At 44.0% G+C, this 20225-nt stretch overlaps 1 protein-coding gene across 1 annotated transcript in view; it reads left to right on the top strand.

Annotated features, from left to right (window-relative positions):
- Nucleotides 1-12739, top strand: part of Orc2 (origin recognition complex subunit 2) — a 58932-nt gene extending 46193 nt beyond the window's left edge. Inside the window, exons 10-12 of the mRNA XM_075693817.1 lie at nt 6797-7021; nt 9513-9631; nt 12492-12739. Coding sequence (XP_075549932.1) covers nt 6797-7021; nt 9513-9631; nt 12492-12584 — 437 coding nt within the window. The 3' untranslated portion in view covers nt 12585-12739. The remainder of the gene's footprint in view (nt 1-6796; nt 7022-9512; nt 9632-12491) is intronic.
- The last annotated feature ends 7486 nt before the right edge of the window (nt 12740-20225 follow it).

The following is a 20225-nucleotide window of genomic DNA, read 5'->3' as shown; positions in this document are numbered from 1 at the left end:
TGGACCTGGAAAAGCCCTAATAGTGAAACAAGAAATGAAATTGATTTCATACTTCCTGCCGATCCCAGCATGGTGCAGGATGTGGAAGTGTTAGGTAGGGTAAAGTGCAGTGATCATAGGTTAGTGAGGTCTAGGATTCACCTCAATTTGAAGAAAGAAAGAGTAAAATTGGTCAAGAAGAAACAGGCCGACCTAGATGCAGTAAAGGTAAAAGCAGACTAACTCAGGCTGGTACTTGCAAACAAGATTACGACGAAGGCACCAAATAAAATGACGAACGAAGGAAGACGACATCGGGCAACCACGTAGGCGCCTACGTGGTTGTCCCGTGCCGTCTTCCTTCGTCCGTCGTTTTATCTGGCGCCTTCATCGTAATCACGTTTAACCAACTCGCCCAGCAGCTCGTGCTCAATGTCACTTGAAAACAAATATGCAGCCTTAGAACAGAGAGATGAAGATGACATAGAGGCAATGAATGGAATCGTAGCTAGGCTGCCTTCAGAAGCAGCAATTTATGTGGGCGGTAACGCACCAAGGCAGCCAGCAGGCAAGCTCTCCCAAGTAACAAAGGACCTAATAAAGAAACGACAAAGAATAAAAGTGCCCAACTCAAGAGATCAGATAGAATTAGCAGAACTGTCACAACTGATTGACAAGGAGAAAATAAGGGATATTTGAAATTATAACATGAGAAATACTGAGGAAGCAGCAAAAAATGGATGCAGCTTGAAATCATTGAAAAGAAAACCTGGCATAGGACAGGCCAAGATGTATGCACTGAAATATAAGCAATGTAATGTCATCAGCAAATTAGAAGATATAGTAAAAGCAGCAGAAGAATTCTATACTGACCTGTACAGTACCCAGAGCAGTCACGCTACCTTCATTCGTAGTAGTAATGAAGAGGATACAGAGGCACCTTGTATAACTTGCGATGAAGTTAGAAGGGCCTCACAAGACATGACTCTGGGGAAAGTGGCAGGAGAAGATGAAATAATGGTCGATTTAATCAAAGATGGAGAAGACATCATACTTGAAAGGCTTGCGGCCCTTTATACGCAATGCCTCACGACTTCAAGTGCAACAGAGAACCGGAAGAATGCCAACGCTACACTGATCTACAAGAAGGCAGACGTTAACGAATTGAAAACTTATAGGCCTATTAACTTGCTTTCAGTATTGTATAAAACATTTACCAAGATAATTTGCAACAGAACAAGGGCAACATTGAACTTCAGTGAACCAAAAGAACAGGCTGGCTTCAGGAAAGGATACTCTACCATGGATCGAGAAATCCGCAGAGTACAATTAGCCTCTCTACATGTGATTCAGTAGAGATACCAGCAGTCATAGAGGCATTACGTAATCAAGGAGGACAGGACGCTTACATAAATATCTTGGAAAATATCTGCAGAGATTCCACAGCTACCTTAATTCTACACAAGAAATGTAGGATGATACCTATACGGAAAGGGGTCAGCCAAGGAGACACAATCTCTCCAATGCTATTCACTGCATGCTTGGAAGAAGTATTCAAGCTATTAATCTGGGAAGGCTTAAGAGTAAGAATCAACAGCGAATATCTCAGCAACCTTCAATTTGCTGATGACATTGTCCTGTTCAGCAACATTAAGGACAAGTTATAACAAATGATTGATGACCTTAACAGAAGAAGTGTAATAGTTTGGTTAAAGATCAATATGCAGGAGACAAAGACAATGATTAGTAGCCTGGCGAGGGAACAAGAGTCAGGATCACCAGGCAGCCTCTAGAGTCGATGAAGGGGTGTGTTTACCTAAGTCAACTACTCACAGGGAACCCTGATCATGAGAAGGAAATTCACAGAAGAATAAAAATGGGTTGGAATGCATATGGCAGGCATTGCTGGTTCCTGACTGGGAGCTTACCACTATCACTGAATAGAAAAGTACAATCACTGCATTCTGCCCTTGCTAACATATAGGGAAGAAACTTGGAGGTTGACAAACATGCTCGAGGACAAGTTAAGAACCGCGCAAAGAGTGACGGAATGAAAAATGTTAGCCGTAATGTTAAGTGACAGGAAGAGAGCGGTGTGGATGAGAGAGCAAATGGGGATAGCCGATATTCTAATTGACATTAAGCGAAAGAAAATAGAGCTGGGCAAGCCATGCAATGCATGGGATGGATAACTGGTAGACCATTACAGTTACAGAATGTGTGCCAAGAGAAGAGAAGTGCAGTCGAAGGCAAGCAAAAGACTAGGTGGGGTGATGGAATTAGGAAATTTGCAAGCACAAGTTGGAATTGGTTGGCACTGGACAGGGGTAGTTGGAGTTTGCAGGAAGAGGCCATTGTCCTGCAGTGGACATAAATATGATGATGTTGATTATGATGTTTTGTTCTTCAGTACAGACAGAAAGTCTTAATGTTTTTTTTTACAAATTTAGTAAAATTCAAACTTAATTTTATCTTTCAAAATAGGTTTGACACAACCCGGGCCTGCATTTTGTAACATTTAATTTCACTCATACATCACACTGAGTGGCCAATCCAGTGCATATCAGAATAGTGAAGGCTGCAAGATATCTTGTAGGCACATTGAAAGTGTACCCATAGCACATGACTGAGCCCTCACTGTGTCACACCTTTGACCCTTCATTGTCGGCAGCATCTAGTAGTCAGAAGAATGATAAATGTATTGCGTTTTTGGTTTCTCGTGTCTTTAACATTTATGTATTTATTTTTTATCATAACCGTGCTTTGCCTGACTTTTCCTTTTAGAAAAATACATATTAATTCCTTTGAAAAGCAACTGCCAGCTGTGCCATGTTCAAGTGTCATTGTTTGCATTTGTAGCCCTTGTTTTATCTGCTATTCCTAGGAGTGCATTGAAGATTCAAACATGATTCAATACCAACTCTGTATGCTTCAATACAGGAAGCCTTAGGCCTTTAAACGATGCAGTGACCCAGATTACCTGGCAAAGCTTTAATATTAAAACATTTTATTTATTACCAGCTTAAAGGCCCGGAGGCATTACTTAAAGGGGGTTGTGGATGCAGGTAGAGTAGCAATGATTGTACAGTGCTTTAACAGCAATAGTACTGAAGAAAGGAACGGCAATTGTTCAGAAAGAGCGGATTCAACATACAGGGTGTTTCAGCAAACACTTCCAAAAATCTTTAAAAGTTGCCTCTGGCAGATATCACAATTCAAGTTCGTGAACTGGTCTACTTGAAGTGGTGGACAATAATTGCACAAAAAATTGAGATGCAAAATTGACTAATTAATAAAAATTCACTATTTATGTTTTCAACTAATCACATTATGGCCCATATTGCAATTTACAAATTATAGCTGTGGAGTTTCGCCAGGTGGAACCACTTGGAACAAATTTTCAAGATTACACGAGTTTTGAAATACAAATTCCTGAACTTTCCTTAGGGAGACTTAAAAATTCCTTAAATTCTTGAACAGAAATGCATTGGCATTCCAGTTAATTTGTTAACAAAATGTTTCATGCACTGATACACAAGTAACTGGAACAGCAATGCATTTATCCGCAAAGTTCGGGAATTTATATCTCGAAACTGGTGTCGTCCTGAGAATTTGTTCCAAGTGGATCCGCCTTGCGAAGTCCACTGCTAAAATTTGTAAATTGCAATATGGGTCATAAGATAATTAGCTAAAAGTTAATAGTGAATTCTTGTTAATTAGTTGATTTTGCATTTTATTTTGTCCAAGTAGTGTCCGCCGCTTCGAGTAGACTGGCTCGTAAACTGGAATTGAGCTATCTGCCACAGGCAACCTTTAAAAAATGCTGAAAGTGTTCACTGTAACGCCCTGCACGTAATGTGTTGCGTCACTACAGCATGTTGGAGTATGTAAGCGAAGCCATTGTTGTCCTTCAGCAAACACCAACTAGGCCAGCAAACAGTTCTGTCAGAACCGTGTTGATTTATGATAATTGAAGGGGAAAAAAAAGTAAGAGGCCATACAGGAAAAATGTAAATAGTGGATGTGTCGCCACAATTTAGTTGGAAGTGTATTGGTCACTTGAAATGACTAGTTGTACCCCCTAAAGCCCCTCCATACACGTTTCCGCCAACCAGATTAAGTACCGCCAACCTGCCCTCCTCCTCCACACTCCTTTCCCACTCACCCCCTTAGCTTCCGGCGTCAAGTGGAACTTACGTAGCTGCAGCTTCCTGTTCCGAGTGGAAGTGACACATTGTTTTTTAGCATTGTTTACTTTCGCGCCGCTGGAGAGGCTTTAATTGCACGAGTTGCGGTTGAAACTGTGAATGCGATTCCATCCAAGAACCACCGCCTACTGTAACCAGCAATCTGCTCGTGTTCGCTGCTTCGCGTCAACCTGCGACGGGTTGTGGCACGAGCGACAACGTACTGTGGAATGTAGTGCCTGGGCGCTTGGAAACCACTGCTGTTTTTCGTGCATTTGGACAACAGCGACCGCAAACTACTACTTCAGCGGAATAAAACGGCTTGTCCCCTTTGCATTCTTCTTATGGTGACTGCCACAGCTCTGCTAGGCACGCGCGGGCGTCTCACCATTGTCTAACAGCAGTCAAAGCGGAAATTCCCGCAGCGCAACTCCAGGAAGCGGAAATTTTTAAACCGGAAATGCCGGAACCGGAAATACCGGAACCGGATTTGATGTGAGGGGAAAAGGCGGCGCACAACAAAGGTTGTCGCTACTTAAGAAAGCGGTGGTGGCGCGTAGATGCAGGGGCTTTAGTACCCCCTTCAAGCGGGCAAGTTAAGTGCATTTACAGGGAGTACACTTCGGGTCTTTGAGTGACAGCAGAACCCCCTTCACTGTGTCCTTGTTGACTGTGCGCGCTAAATATTTCACTATGCTTTGAGTGATACTTTAGGCTACGCGATGCTAAACGGGAAAACAAAGCGCACTTGCAGTAAAAAAAGAAATGGCAACAGACTAAGAGCATGTTTTTTGAAGATGGAGATTAAAAATAAAAAGAACTACTAAAAAGTGATTGTTTTACGTTGTATTACAAATAAAAATAAACTTAAATCTATTTTTTCTTAACAAAAAAGGAATATATATATATTTTTTTATAAGAGTTCTGCAAGTCAATGCCGGCCAAGACGAATGCTTAGCCAATCCAGAACATGGCGGCATGCACCAAGGGGGCATTGGAACATTATATGAGCGAGTTCTGTTCTGATTATTTTGTTAAAAGCTGTTCAACAGCTAAAATGAACTTCTGTGTCCTTTCCTCTATGCATTACATTTTCTACCATTAAAACCGCTGGCAGCGAGGCTACGCACTCGGCCAGCAAGGTGCGCTCTGTGAAACGCACTCCAACCGGAGTGTACTCCTCTGAGAGTGACACTCCACTTGTGACGCTAAGTTTGGCAAAGTGTACCTGAACCAAGTGACACTCTCCGTAAGTGCACTTAACTTGCCAGCTTGACAGGGGTGTTAGTTTCCCACGGAAAGCTTTTCCATCAATGCAAGTAACAATATTTTCTGGCAAAGAATTTCAGTCTTACTACTGCGTTGCGGAAAAAGTGGCTATCGCTGAGCTGCAACCATTGATGCGTGCTATTGGGCAACTGTTTCAAATGAGCGGATGCTCTTGTGAACAGTTGACATGACATGAAACTGACAATAAGCAGATAAATTATTAACTAACCCCTTTCATGGCACCTTCTCTTCTTTCCCAGAAAGTTAACAAGATTTTTCGAGTTTTTAAGGACTGCTTCATTGTAAAGAGCGTTCATTATTGCAGTATCAGCAGTTTATTTGTTGATTTCTGTTGTCTGTAACTGTCCTATTCTATTTAGTTGCAGGTAGGCATGGCCACAGAAGCACACTATGTGAATCTTGATAGTAGTTCTTGTAACAGAAGTCAACTGTGCTTTTGTTTTCCTGTACGCGACGCCTCACTCCTGGCACTGCAAGGAAAGGACATTACAGACACGCTGATGGCAAAGTGTTTTTTCATTGAGCCGCACTTATGCAAATGAGGCCACCTGAGACTCAGACTGTTCCTCACAATTGTCACTAATAAAAACCCCAAACATGACTCACTAGGTATTTCCAGGTCTAATTATTTACTTAAGGTTAAGAAATGTCCCGAAACAGCACCGTTCTGGCATTGAAAGAGGTGGCTGTCATAGCTGCAGCAGCCTAACTCTGTGCTGCCATTGTTAGAACCGAGGGGAGTTACACTCCTGCTGCATCTTGACCAACCACACCCTAAAAAATCTTCTGTCTAGAAAGCTGTGTTGTTTAGTAGCAGAGCATTCACATAAGAAATAATAAATAGATTGCCGCTCGTCTATGGCACACACTACATAAAGGAAAGTATCTGGATGAGAGACTCATCACTGCATAAAACACCTTCATGAGTGTGACTTGCTCTTGACATGGAAAAGGTTAAAGAAAAAGAAATTATTTTGCTAAAGTGCACTGAATTTTCAGCCAAAATGTGTTGCCTACAGGGTGTGAAACGTCCTGATAACATGCTTCATATTGCTTGGCCTTGCATGATGATGCCTCACATGTTTATCTATCAAACATAATTTTGCTATGTTGATATGTACTTTTTCTCTTTTCTAATTTGGAATTTGGACGCCATGTCCTTCTGCGCGGATGAGTACTTTGTGTTACCCAGCTAGTCCAGATAGATATGCGCTGAAATTTATTGAATGCACAGATTTACCACTCTTTCATTTTCCCAGCCACGCTTTATTTATGTGCCCATCTCTAGGTACTGAATGTTTGTGTTGATGGCCTGCGTGACACGTTTTGTCTTGCCGCAGTGTGGAACCAAGAGACTTCACGGAGGTTCCGATTTGTGTGGATTAATGCAACAACATTTGAACCATACGTACTGGAATCCAGCTTGGAGCCCCTCAAGAGCTCTGCCTCCAACGCGCTCAGTTCGCTAAAGCATGTCTTTTGCAGTTTGACTCCAAATGCACGCAAGATATTCCTCCTCATTGCACGACATCAGCTTGACAATGCAGAGTCACCATTGTATGCAGGTACGTTAACATTCGCCGGCTGGACATGTATTGAGTGTTGCATAAATTGGGAGCTCCAGGTATACATGGCTTCCAGCTAAACTGCTGGTCGATTCCCACTCAAATCTCTCGCAACAGTTCGCAGTGAGTTCGATTTAATATCACATTCTTGAGCATTACTAGCCTGTTTCATTTGCAATAAAGTTGGGTGCTTGTCGGTCGTCTGCAACGCCGCCCCTCTGAAGATGTCGACTTCGCACAGTGGTGGCGCCATTTGTCACTACCGTGGTGAAATGCACCTTTCACTGTAATGGTGACAGATGGTACTTATCGGGTATTTCTATGAATAGCTTAAGCGATATTTAAAAAGCACCATTTTGAAATAAAAGGATGGTTCCTTCGGAGTGGTGGGACCACGGGTTGGCAGGTGGTACAAGTCTTTTCGTTGGTAACTAACAAAAATATAATAATGAACTTTTAAATGTGTAATTTCAGTGGGCTTATCGTAAACACAAATTGAAGTGAGCTCTGCATACAAGCCATATCAGCTTTTTGGTCTGGAAAAGTTCAGTTATCTGTGGAACAGGCACAATGAAATTCAGAGCTATCAGAGTTCGCAAAACCAAAACTGGCAGGATGTAGTGCACGTGCCTTGAGGCATGCTGGCTGCCCACTGCTGGTTCATGTAGGCAGAACGTCCCTTCGAAGGGCACGAGGTTATGCGCACTTTGATAGCCAAATTTTGTAGTGCCACAGTTCCGTGGGTAATCGCATTTTTCAATATCCAAAAGTTCATGTGGCTTGTAAGCAGAACATGCTTCAATCTTCTAATTACGATGATCCTGCAGCAATTAGAAGTTTAAGATTATTGTTAATTATGAACAAATTACCTCATACCACCCACTACCCCTGTTTGCTTACTCATGCTGCATCTTCAAAGGAACCATCCTTTTATTTCAAAATGGCTATTATTTAATTTTGCTTGAATGTCTGCATAGAAACACCTGGTGTGTTCTGACGCAGAAAATTGGCATACCAAAAACATGTGGTCACCATTCTTCTAAGTGGCACTGTCACAGATGGCATGCATAACAAAGTTATCTGTGGAAAATCATTAGAAGGTATTAACCCCTTCTGTGCCACGCTTAACAGCACTGTATTATATACTGTGCGATACTCATTCTCAAAAGACAAGCTTAGTACATTGAGAATACCAGTGTCATCTTCATTCGACGAGCAGTACACTTCTTCTTTGGAATAGCTCGATTCATCGCTGGAGTCAGCTTTTCTTTTTTGCGAAGAACCCAACGAAGCCCAAGCTGCCAGTAGCGCCATTCTTAAGGACCCCGATTGCCAAACCAATTTGTTTTACATTCTTCCCCATCAAGAAAGATATCTTCCCTGCTTGCGCTCTTCCAGAGATTGCGTGCTGCCATTTACCAAAAGCGTGTCAAAGCACTTAGATCAAGTCATTTCGTCCGTGGCAATACTAGTAAATGAAAAGTACCACTGACAAGCATAACTTGTCTTTGGCCCTTCTTACCAGAAACGCATGGATGAACCCAGCTTGTCGAAGGTGCCGAAAGGGTTGATAAACTGGCATACCAGTGACACCTGCTCACGGGACATTCCTGGCTGCTGCAGGGTGCATGCTGCACCAACCTGTGCTTCCTGCAGCCATCCGCAGCAGTTTCTCCTTTCCTTGCAATGCATGTTGCATCATGTGACGACACCTTTACCAAAACTGTAGCCACTGGATGGCGCATGCTTGTAGGCATAGCGTTGTCATGCATGCAGCAGATTGCGTCTGTCGGCAGCGGATGTGATTTCTGCGATCCTGACGTGCTGTAGCCGTAAAAATGCTGGTCACTGAATTTTTACTTACCTTCAGTTATGAAGGTGAAGGCCTCGCTCGGTGCGATGAGTAGTGTCGAGGCACGGAATGAAGGCTGGTGCTATTGTTCCCGAGTGAAGCAGCACCAGTTGTTTTGCTGTAAAACGGCTTATTGATCTGGTGGCCACTTCAGGCAGATAACAGGCAGGCCTGGTTTTGCCCTGTCCCACTTGATGCCTTGCCCCAGCGAGAAGTGTTACGGCAATTTATCACCTACTGTTTACTGGGGTTAGTTGGCCTTCTTTGTTTTGTTACAAGACCTACACATGATCACTTATACTAACATAGAATCTATAAACACTGATTGGATCAGTCTTGTTGCTAATTTGAATGAGTGTGTCCTTACCTAGGACCAGACTCTAATTTAGTGACATCTATGGTGTCTGTATTTGCTAATCATTATTAGGCATGCAAGAAAAAACAAGAGCACAAGGTCTAGTTACATCACTATTTTAAATGCATCGTGGTCTAATTTGGGCATACTACTATTGGTATGTTGTATCCAATCCCAATTAACTCCTTGTTTTCAGATGAAGGCACATTGTCATGTTTGTGACTGCCACTTGCTTTAAAGGTAGGCTTTCAATGGGTATCTGACAGCTACTGTGCATTTCACAGGAATGTCTTTTCACGACTGCTATCACCGCTGCCGGGAGGCTTTCCTCGTCAACAGTGACCTCACACTTCGAGCGCAACTGAGGGAGTTCCTCGACCACATGTTGTTGAAAATCAAGAAGGTACGTATTCCCTTTCTACTCTTTTTTTTTTTTATTTAATGCAAAAAAGAGGAAGAACGAAAATGTCCGAAAATGTCATAGATGTTCTGGTGAGGGTTTTTATTTGTGGTAATATATATTAGCCGCTTCAGACATTAACGGTGTAAGTTACCAACACAAAATTAGGTACACATTCAAGATGAATATGTAATACTAGTAGTATGCACACGTGCAAACTACAGGTACAACTGACTGCAATAGATTTGGAGCACAGAATTCAACAAATTAAAATGTACTTGGTTTCCCGTTTGAGCCTTGAACTTAGGTGAGTGATGTGGCAGTTGAACCAGAATATAATGAACCCCAGTTAAACGAAGTTTATGATAAAACAAACTGTTTCCATTTCCTAAGTTTGTGTTGGGAAAACCCACGCATCCTTTATTGCAATTTAGCAAAGTCCCACACCTTCAATTTAATATAGTCTACATGCATCATATTGTGTCACTTTGGACATTTGAAGGATCGCTTTTACAACAATGAAAGAATTCACCATTTCGAACTACTTTTTTTTTTCTTGCTAGATGCTGCTAGCAAGTGGTGGTTTTCGGGCTGCGGGGATCTTCACTTTGCATATTGCTACACATTTTTAAACAATTATAAACAAACACTATGCCTAAACTTGACAGGCTATGATGACGATACTTAATACATGCATGACACTATCTGACGACGGCTGCTAACATTGGGCATAGTGATTTCCACTGCACTCAGCGCTTCTGATCTTGCAATTATTGCTCGAGTTTCTTGAAGGATTTATTTCACAAGAGCTCGCTGACAAAGTACCATGCACCAGTACTGTGTTAGAAACTTACAATCTTGCTGCCGAAGTGTGGGACCTTCATTATAAAGAAATTTGCAACTTAACAAAGTAGTTCCCTGCAATTATGACTTTATATTGATGCTCGACTGCTATACAAAATGTAGACTAAAGGCACACTCTCAATAGGAAGTGCTCCGTCATTGCTGTAAACTCGGGGTACGTGTTACAGCTTGCACTGAAATGTTTGGGTGAACGCTTCAACTGGAGCAGGCGTCCAAGGTGATGCTGGATGTCTTCTGGAGCACTGACTGTTCGGCTAGTTGGCCTTGCATTATAATTATGGTAGTTTAGTGCTAATTAATTCATGGACACAAAAGAACAAAGTGGACAAGTACAGGCACTACTAGCAACTGCTTATTCTCGTGCCACCCACCAATATTTGTAAAATTTGCTGCACATACACACTTTGTTCTTTTGTGTCTGTGTATTAATTTGTACTAAACTTCCATAATTATAATGCTGGTTAGTATACAGGCTGCAGAGAGTTGCTTGCTAGCTGTCCAACTGATCGCTTTGTGAATAAAGTGAATGCCAGGGAGTGTTTCGTATTCCAAGAAAGAGGCTGGTTCACATAAAAGCGAAGCACCTGCAACTGTTCCAGTAAAGGTTGAAGATTGGGCGAGTTGGTGTCGTTGCATCTTCAATGTCTTCACAGCGCACACATACTTACGAGTGAAAGGGACAAACGGTGCTCTTTCACTCTGCCTGTCCCTTTTGCTAAGCATGTATGCACTGTGAACACATTCATCCTGTGCCAGTACATTTGTATGAGGCAAAATATTTCTTGCACCATGATTATTGGGTGCAGGACAGACTGATAATAAGTTATGAAGCACCCGGCAATGCATCACAGAAAACAAAAGGATACTGCGATGCCATCGCACATGCACTTAGTCCGACAGATGCTAAAACACATGAATACACATGCACACAAGGAGTTCACATTTAGCACACACATTTATGTCAGAATGCTGAGGACTGTTATCAAGCCTTCGGTGGCTGTGCATTTTTCAGTGAGTCGATACTCCCACCCACACATGGCCTGCATGATCAATGAGTGGCTGGCTGACAACTTCTGTGGTGGTACAGCAGAACCTCGTTAATGTGTACCTTGTGGGAACACATCACAACTATGCACTAAACGGTAGTACAAACTAACAAGCAAATATAAATTTGTATCTCTCTACCTGCACTGTCGCTGACGGAGGCGGAAGTGAGACACTGCAGTATGTGTTACTTAAGCAAGATGGCTCTGCGTGTGCGCCAAGCGCAGAAGAAATGTAGTGGAAACGTACTTCGCTACGTATTTAACTGTGAGTTCTGTAATTTACATGCTCATAATTTAAAAAATTAAATTTGAAGTATGCACTGAAAGGAAATAATTTGTTCATGAAAGGGGAAAAAATGTCGTCCATCAGACTAGGACGAAGCTACAAAGGAAACCCCTAAGGGTATATCAGAAAAAAAAATATAATCTTTGCAGTTGAAGAAACATTTCTTCTGCTCCCGATGTCTGGACTAGGACGAATTACATTTTGAGTATGTTTTAAGGGGGAAATACCAGCAAGGTTTTACTGTGTCATCCCCAACTTGTGGCCCCCAAGCTCCCCAGATTTGAGTTTGCTAGACTGCTATCTGTGCAATGCCACTCAAAGGAGAACAGCCAGACAGTTGCACAGTGCTAGACTCCGTGAAAGCTGCCACTCTGAAAGCAAGCAGTGGCCAATGCCAGTCGGGAGCAAATGATCGAACCTGGAGCCGTTTTAAAAGTCGCATTGAGGCTCATCTGTGAGTGGGTCATCACTGCTTGCAGTGTGCACTCCTATCAGGTAGCCACTAGCCTGACTCAAGTACAGCTTGCACCATGTCAAGATTGTGCAAAAAAGATTTGCAGGATGCACTTATGAAAACAGTAATCCTAAGAGTCATGTTTGCAAACTTTGCATCGGATACTTGCCATCGGCCTTTCTCATCTTCATGTCCACCTTTGTTCCATACCAGGGCCATGATGGCACGGAAAACTTGTTGATCCCCATCGAGGCTGGCGCCCTGACGCTATTTCTCGACCAGCAAGAGGAGGATAGCACATTCTAAGTGGAGGTGCCGAAGAGCACATCTGGAGCACATTTTCATGTGTTGCTGCCACAACCCTTCTGTATTGTACATACTAGTTTTTTAAGTTAAGTTCTTTATAGTGCTGTGATTTACTGTATTTACATTGAAGGCCAATAAACCCTATTTTTATTAGATGGGGCACTTTGTTACCCTTTCTAAACAGGCTCTGGAGCAACTAATTTGAACCTTCCCAGCATATAAAAGAAATTGCAAGGACAACAATGAAAAAGTGGCACCTGCAAAAGAATGTTACTTGATTATGATGTCTCAAAGTATTACGAAATAAATATCTGCTTTGAAAAATTTTGGCATTTTAGGCAGGGGGATTGGGAGCCACTTTTCATTCTCGTAATGGTGTTTCACTCTACAGCAAATTAGAGCATTGCATTGTGGATGTGCACAGGAAGTCAGCGTGTCAAAACATTTCAAGGATGCAAACTTAAACCTTGAGTGCTGGCATACAGTTTGCAAAGGTGGAGAATGCTGACTTGGACTGATTGGTACGGGGTTGTCGTCTCTTGGGGGAAAAACACGCGAGCGCATGGCCGCAGTCTGTGGCATACCACGTGCGGCCGCCAGGAGAACTTGTTGCGCGTTGAGAGCCAAAGGTGGCACCTGTGGCGTGTCGTCTGGTACACACCATGCCGTCATGCCTGATACTGGCACCGTAGCTTTGCGTGCATCACGGTTCACCAACACCTGTCTTTCGTGTCAATTTTCATAAAGCACCAAGTGTTTTATGGTACACAGCACAGCAAACTGCTTGAAGTGGTAAACAAGTAATCCGAGAATAAGGTTTTTATAGAGAGAGAGAGAGATAAACTTTATTTCACAATGACTCTTAGTCAGCATCGTGTCTTTATAGCGTTGTTAGTATTTGTTTCCATACTTGACAGCATGCTGACTGGTGTGTCTCTGTGCTACTTGTCTCGACTGACCTAACGAACTCGTAAAAATAGCACTGCTCAGTCCAACCTTTCTATCAGTGGCACTACGTGCTGAATGAGAAAGAGCAATGCAATCGGCAAATATTTTTCTGAGGCTAGTGAGTGACACATGTAGTGCATGTTAATGTGTACTTGTATTTTCGTGTTACCGTATTTACTCGCATATAACCCGCACCAAAAATTGAAAAAATGTGTTTAAAAAGTGGGGGTGCGGGTAATACGCGAATATTCCGGAGAAGGGGGGCTCGGCGGGTCGGCTTCACGGCAACGCGCGGCCTGCCGTGCAGAGTCCGCATCCCCATCGACATCAACGTGTGTTGCAGTGCATATTAATATTGCACCAACCTTTTGACCACCGAAGGCCAGTATGGACTGAAAGAAGACCACGTGGAAGCGGAGACCATGGAGCATATCGTTTTGCGGTGCAGAACACTTCGTCCGGACATTGCCGAAGACGCGGCGATAGATATAGAGGGTGCCCTGGGATTTGCAGGGGAGGACGGACGTGTGGATGAGAGAAGGGTAGTGGTGACAAAGAGTAGGTTGGAAGATTGGTGCAAAAGGGGCTAGGGACGAGTGAGTCTATAAAAGAGGGACAAATTACAGTTCACAATACGAACAAAATTACGGGGGAAAAAAAAGGGGGGAATCCTAGGCTAGGGGGCGCAAGCCACCACCGTTACACATCCACATCCATAGTCTGTTTAGTCCCACGCCAGCCACGCGTTTCGCATGCTTTGCATACGCTTTGTTCAGACGTTGATGGGCCTTGAGTAAGGTGCCGTTTCTTGTACGCCCAGTTTGCACAGTTCGCCAGCCTTGTCTAGGCATCATGAGTGTGTCTCGGCGGCAATCATTCACGGCGAAGGAGAAACTCAGGATCGTCGCCGCTGCTGAACAAATCGGCAACAGAGCTGCTGCGAGAAAGAACGATGTCGACGAATCTTGCATTCGCGACTGGCGGAAGAAAAAAGACTCTCTCGAAGCTGCGAACAAGGACAGGCGAGCGTTTCGCGGCCCGAAGACTGGCGCGTACCCTCACCTCGAGACGCAGCTTGCAAAATTCATCGAGGAGCAGAGGAGTCGTGGCCACGCTGTGTCTACAGAGATGGCGCAGATGCAAGCCCTGAAGCTGGCCCGGGAAATGCACATTCCACGCGAGTTTCATGCGAGCCGCGGATGGCTGCAGCGCTTTATGGCCAGGCATGGATTTTCGATGCGGCGGCGAACTACCATGTGCCAGCGGCTTCCCGACGCTTACGAGGAGAAGCTGCTCAACTTTCAACGTTACGTCATCGGACTGAGGAAAGAGCGCAACTACTTGCTATCTCAGCTGGGAAATGCTGACCAAACGCCAGTATATTTCGAGATGCCTATGGACACGACCCTGGAAAAAAAGGGCGCAAAATCTGTTAGTGTGCTGACTGGCGGCAACACCAAGCTGCGCTGCACAGTGATGTTGTGTGCTTTGGCCGACGGCACCAAACTGCGCCCGTATGTAATATTCAAGCGCAAGACTCTACCGAGTACACCACTTCCCCCAGGAATTGTTGTGCGAGTGGAAGATAACTCGTGGATGAACAGTGACCTCGTCATTGACTGGATTCAAGCAATCTGGGAAAAAAGACCAGGTGCCTTGTTGGCACGCCGTTCGATGCTGGTGCTGGATTCGTTCCGAGGCCACTGCACTGACGCGGTGAAAGCTCGCCTCGCTGACAACGGCACAGACCTTGTCGTAATACCTGGCGGCATGACTTCCATGCTCCAACCACTCGACGTGTGCATCAATAAGCCTTTCAAGGCTCACGTGAAGCGGCTATATGCCCAGTGGATGGCCGATGGCCTTTACGCCCTTACGCCGACGGGACGCGTGCGAAGGCCAGATATTGCACTGCTGTGCCAGTGGATCGTAGATGCATGGGGGATGATCCCGGCCGACATGGTACGCAAGAGTTTCAAGAAGTGTGCCATAAGCAACAGCCTAGATGGTACCGAAGATGATTACGTCTTTGAGAGCGGCGATGAAGCCTCAGACGGCAGCAGTGAGAGTGGCGACGATTGACAATTGAACGACAGCACTGACAACGTTGCGGCAGTCGTTTTCAAATATATTTGTTTTGAAAACTAAAATGGTGACTGTTTGCTCAGTTGTAACTTCCTAGTCCTCATTTTTTCAGGTAAGTGTGCGGGTTATACGCGAGGATATTTTTTTTTATTTCATGGGGTTCAAAGTTAGGGGTGCGGGTTATATGCAAGGGCGGGTTATACGCGAGTAAATACGGTACGTTGTTTTGCCGCTAAGCACAACTTAGCCATCCGTTCATTAGTGCAGGGCGGTTGCATTGTTATGGCAGGGAAGTAATGCACGTTTACAGTTCGTGATTTTACAATAAAGGGATTGGCCAAGCAGGTAAAGTATACTAAGCCAAGGAAGACAGCAGGAGAGACCGAGCATGCAAGGAAAAGGAGCGACGAAAAGACTGTACAAGTTCACGATGAACTATGTGCGTCAGCTCCTCCGACTTTCGATGTCTTATAAACACGTCGAAACAAAGAAATTCCAAGAAATCCCTTATAAATGCACTACACGTAAAAAAGCAGGTGATCTGCGAGCACTTCTTTTCTCCTTTAAGCAGTTTGTTTTGCGATGGGTGACCACAGCCAGTGCTTTATGTACGGTGATAAAATTTCCTCGGGCATGCTATACTGTGATGTAAGGAAATTTACGAAGCCATGAAGCGAAGTTTCACAAGCACCGCCATAGTAGCAGACACTCCATAGGGCCTGCCTTTAACTTTCAACGTGCATATGCAAGAAATCAATCCAGTGGCCACATCTGCCACTCCAAGGAGTGCGACGATGTGCTTGCGTGTTTCCCCCAGGAGTTGAAGACACTGCACATTGACAGAGTTGGTGTGCTGCTTATTAAATTTTATTTTATTGAATATGTGACCCTATATAGGCATTGTTTTAGTGCACAGGAACAAGACAAGAAAACGCAACCACCGTGGAGCATGAACTGATCAGCATTTCCAAGCTTTATGCACCTTTGCAATGGCACAAGTTTCAAAGCATGAGGTCAAAATAGTTGAAAACATGTCTACTGTTCTCATTCCTTGTGCCTGTGCTCTGAATCCACAATGCATCCTGGTTGGTGTATGTTGTAACTAAATACAGAAATTCCACAGATAAAGTGCTGGCTGTTAAAGGGACCCTAAAGGCAAATATTGAATCTAGCTAAAGTGATAGATTATTGCTTGAGAATCTCTAAGGCGTCAATATTATCGCGAACCAGGCCTTAATAATTGAGAAACTGAGGTAACTGTATGTCATGATTAGAGAGTCCCCCGGGACATTCAAGCACTTGCCCGATGACGAAAGCACTCCTCAGTTAAATTCTGTCACTAGTACTCAACTACTCGTTGCAAAAAACATAATTATATTGTTTTATGAGACGAAATAAAATGCTACTTATCCAGTTCTATTTCATATTTAGAAAAAGAACTAGATAATTGAAATTACCCTTGACAATGACGTGAGTGATCAAAAGGTTTCGTTATCGCGTAGTGCTGCACTGGTTTTGCTGACTCGCAAAACCCGCACTAACTGCAAGTAGCGGAGAATTCAACTTCCATGTCGAGGGATGCCCGAACAGTCTACGCTACTTGATCAAAAAGCAGCTGCAGCGGCGAACCCACTGCTCTGTCTTGGCTCGGTGCTGCCGTCTGTTGGGCGCCGTTTTACTTACCAACGCCAGCAAAGGGCGGTAATAGCGTACGCAACATCACCACTTCCCCGGTTGGGAGGCGGGAAATTTTAGTGAAGAAAATGGTATTCGGACCCTTCAGATGCAATTTTCTCATAAACCAAGTCCCTTTTTGACACAAAACAAGCATTTTGAGGTTTCTGGGATGGTATTTAAACAGTCCACGTCAACTTATTTGCCTTTAGTGTCCCTTTAACCCTTTCAGTGTCACTGATTTACCGGTATGTTTTTGCTTTTGGTCCTGCCATGTCACTGAAGTTGGGTAGGAATGTGAGGACCATACAAAGGAGAGCATTTGCCATTATCTCTGTCATTTCTTTCCCCCCTTTTCCGCATAACGAAAAATAAACTTGTGTTTATTTTATACCTGAGAAAAACGAAACGATAGTGGAGGTGTGTCACCTCCAAATAAACCTGATGCTGAGAGGGTTAATCAAACCAGGGTGTCTACCAACTGGGAAAACCGGCAATTCTCAGGGATTTTGAGTAGTCTGGAAATACTCAGGGAAAATTCAGGGAATTCGTGCTTATAGCTGGGAAAATTAGCTGCAATTTTATTGAAAGGGAATAAAAGTCGCGGTAATGCTGGCTCGAGTAACAGAGGAATTGCAACGAATTGTCTTTGACGCCATTTAGTCGGCTGGAGGAGTTTCCAATGTACAGCCATCTGCCGACTTTCCGGATGCCTGATAATTCGAACTGCTTCATGGCACCACCACATACCCTTTACGTCTCTGAAAACGTATCTGAAAATTTTGATGGAAGAACCCTTCGCCGCCCGATTTTCCAGACTTTTTGCCGTGACTGCAGGTCCGAAACGGCATTAATCAAAGCCACCACCGCTGCCGTTTTGATTACCTCACCCCCTTGAACCGGTGCTTTCGCACACAGATCGACTGGCAGCCGTAGCCGCCACTATGGCAAAGCTAGGCCTAGCTGCTTCGACGTTCGCTATTAAGCTTCGTGCCATTAGGTTCCGTGTCTTTTATTGAAAGAATTCTCCACTGTCAGCAATTTCACGGACTCCCGCCTTTGTGGTTTTCGCGATTGGCTTCGAAGCTCGAAAAGCACGATGCGTTGCATAATGCCGGTCCCTAAATGTCAGCTTCGCCTCAATACAGAATTGTTACGCTGTGAAGCATACGCGAAAGTATTGCGGTGAAGCATAACAAGCGTGGGAAGAGTCAATTGTCACGAGACAGTATGTATTCCTTAATTATACACGAGTGCACCCGCCATCTCCTATCACAGTATGATCATCGATATGCCTAATAAGTGTACTGGCAGGCCTTCAGAGCTTTTTCGGATGTGCCTCTGGCGATTTGAACCCTTAAGAACAATAAAAGACATGCACTCATGGGAGTCCGAAAAATGGGACTTTGACTGTACAACTGACTAGGAGGATGCTTCAAATGGTCTGTGGGGCAAATGCGCGGCGGAAGGAGGACGAGAACTCAAAGGACGTACGCATTGAGGAATGAACAGGAAAGAATCATGCCGTCGCTTTGAAGGAGCTTGACCTCAAAAAACAAAGTGATGGCTGATGCCAAGATGCAGGTGTTCCTCATCCAAACCAACATAAACTCTTTAAAGCAGTGAAACGCAACACTGAGGCGTTGTGCACGGGCTGATAGTATATCAGCTGAGGTTGACTCACCAGCTGTTGCGAGAGAATCTCACTTCTGACAAAGTTCGGGCCTCATACCAATGAGCTTGCTATCACTCGATGAAAATAGCTCATATGTGAAAATATTCGCTTCTGTATGCATCTCCTTTTTATTCGTATTTGAGAATATTCGACTGGATTTGCAATGAGTTTTACCATTCTTTTTTAGATATTTTATTCGCTGTGAATTTTACTACTCCCTCCCTTCTGTTTTCTTTTGGAGTAAAATAAATGCTCCTCCTTACTATCCAAGCTGGATTAAGTCACTTTTTTTATTTTTTAATATGCTTGCTACAGAGTGATAGCATCGGGCTACATGGTGAAGGCCCATCTTGACATACAACAAGGTTCTGCGTCACTCAGGAAATTCTGCAAAGGCACTCGGGGAAAACCTGGGAAGCGCAGAGAATTTAGAAATGTTAACTTGGTAGACACCCTGCAAATTTTATTGTCCACAGCACAATATGTAGATGTGCCAAAGAAAGAAGGGAAAACAAACGTACAAGATAGATGCGAAGACTGAGCATAGGCACCTTCCATATTTTTCTGTTGCTGCGCTGCTTATATTTTCAGTTGCAACTGTGTGACTAAAGTTTTGATCTCCTTTGCTTCTGCTTCAAAACTCTTGCCTTCACCACTTGCCGTCAAAACACCAGGGGCATTTTAAACTTGAAAAAACTATGGTTTTTATACAGCTATTTGCCAGCAGTGGTATGGGGAACCAGCGCTGGAGTTTTCACGACACCTACAGCGCCGCCCTGGCGGTCAGAACATTCACAACTCAGCCGCTCCCGCGGACGAAAATTGCTACTGGTAGTGGCGTTGCGTGCGCTGAAAGTCTAAGGAAAACAAAAGGACGCCGACAGTACTGTTGCATATACAAGTGCCACGACTACGTCGGGATGAGGGAGGATGTATCCTTCTGCTTCTTTCCATCTAAACCGTACGAACAAGAACGGAGGCGGCGTTGGATACAAGCAGTCAGGTGAGCGGAGTAAGTTCCTGTCTTGTCGCCCTGTCAAGCGGTGTCGGGCTGGTTTCTAAATCGAATTTCACGTGTGTGCTTGGTTTATTCGATAGTGAAGACGGTCAGCCGTGGCAGCCAGTACCAAACAGCAGAATGTGCAGTCGGCATTTCATCGGAAACAAAATGAGCAATAGCATGCACCATCCGGCATATGTACCAACCATTTTTCCTTCGCAATACCATCGCCAAGCCCCTTCCAATGCCACCGCACGAA

Source organism: Dermacentor variabilis, chromosome 5 (genome assembly GCF_050947875.1).
Source record: "Dermacentor variabilis isolate Ectoservices chromosome 5, ASM5094787v1, whole genome shotgun sequence".
In the NCBI taxonomy this organism is placed as follows: domain Eukaryota; kingdom Metazoa; phylum Arthropoda; class Arachnida; order Ixodida; family Ixodidae; genus Dermacentor; species Dermacentor variabilis.
The sequence above is the reverse complement of the archived record's forward strand: the minus strand, read 5'-3'. Positions and strand labels throughout refer to the sequence as shown.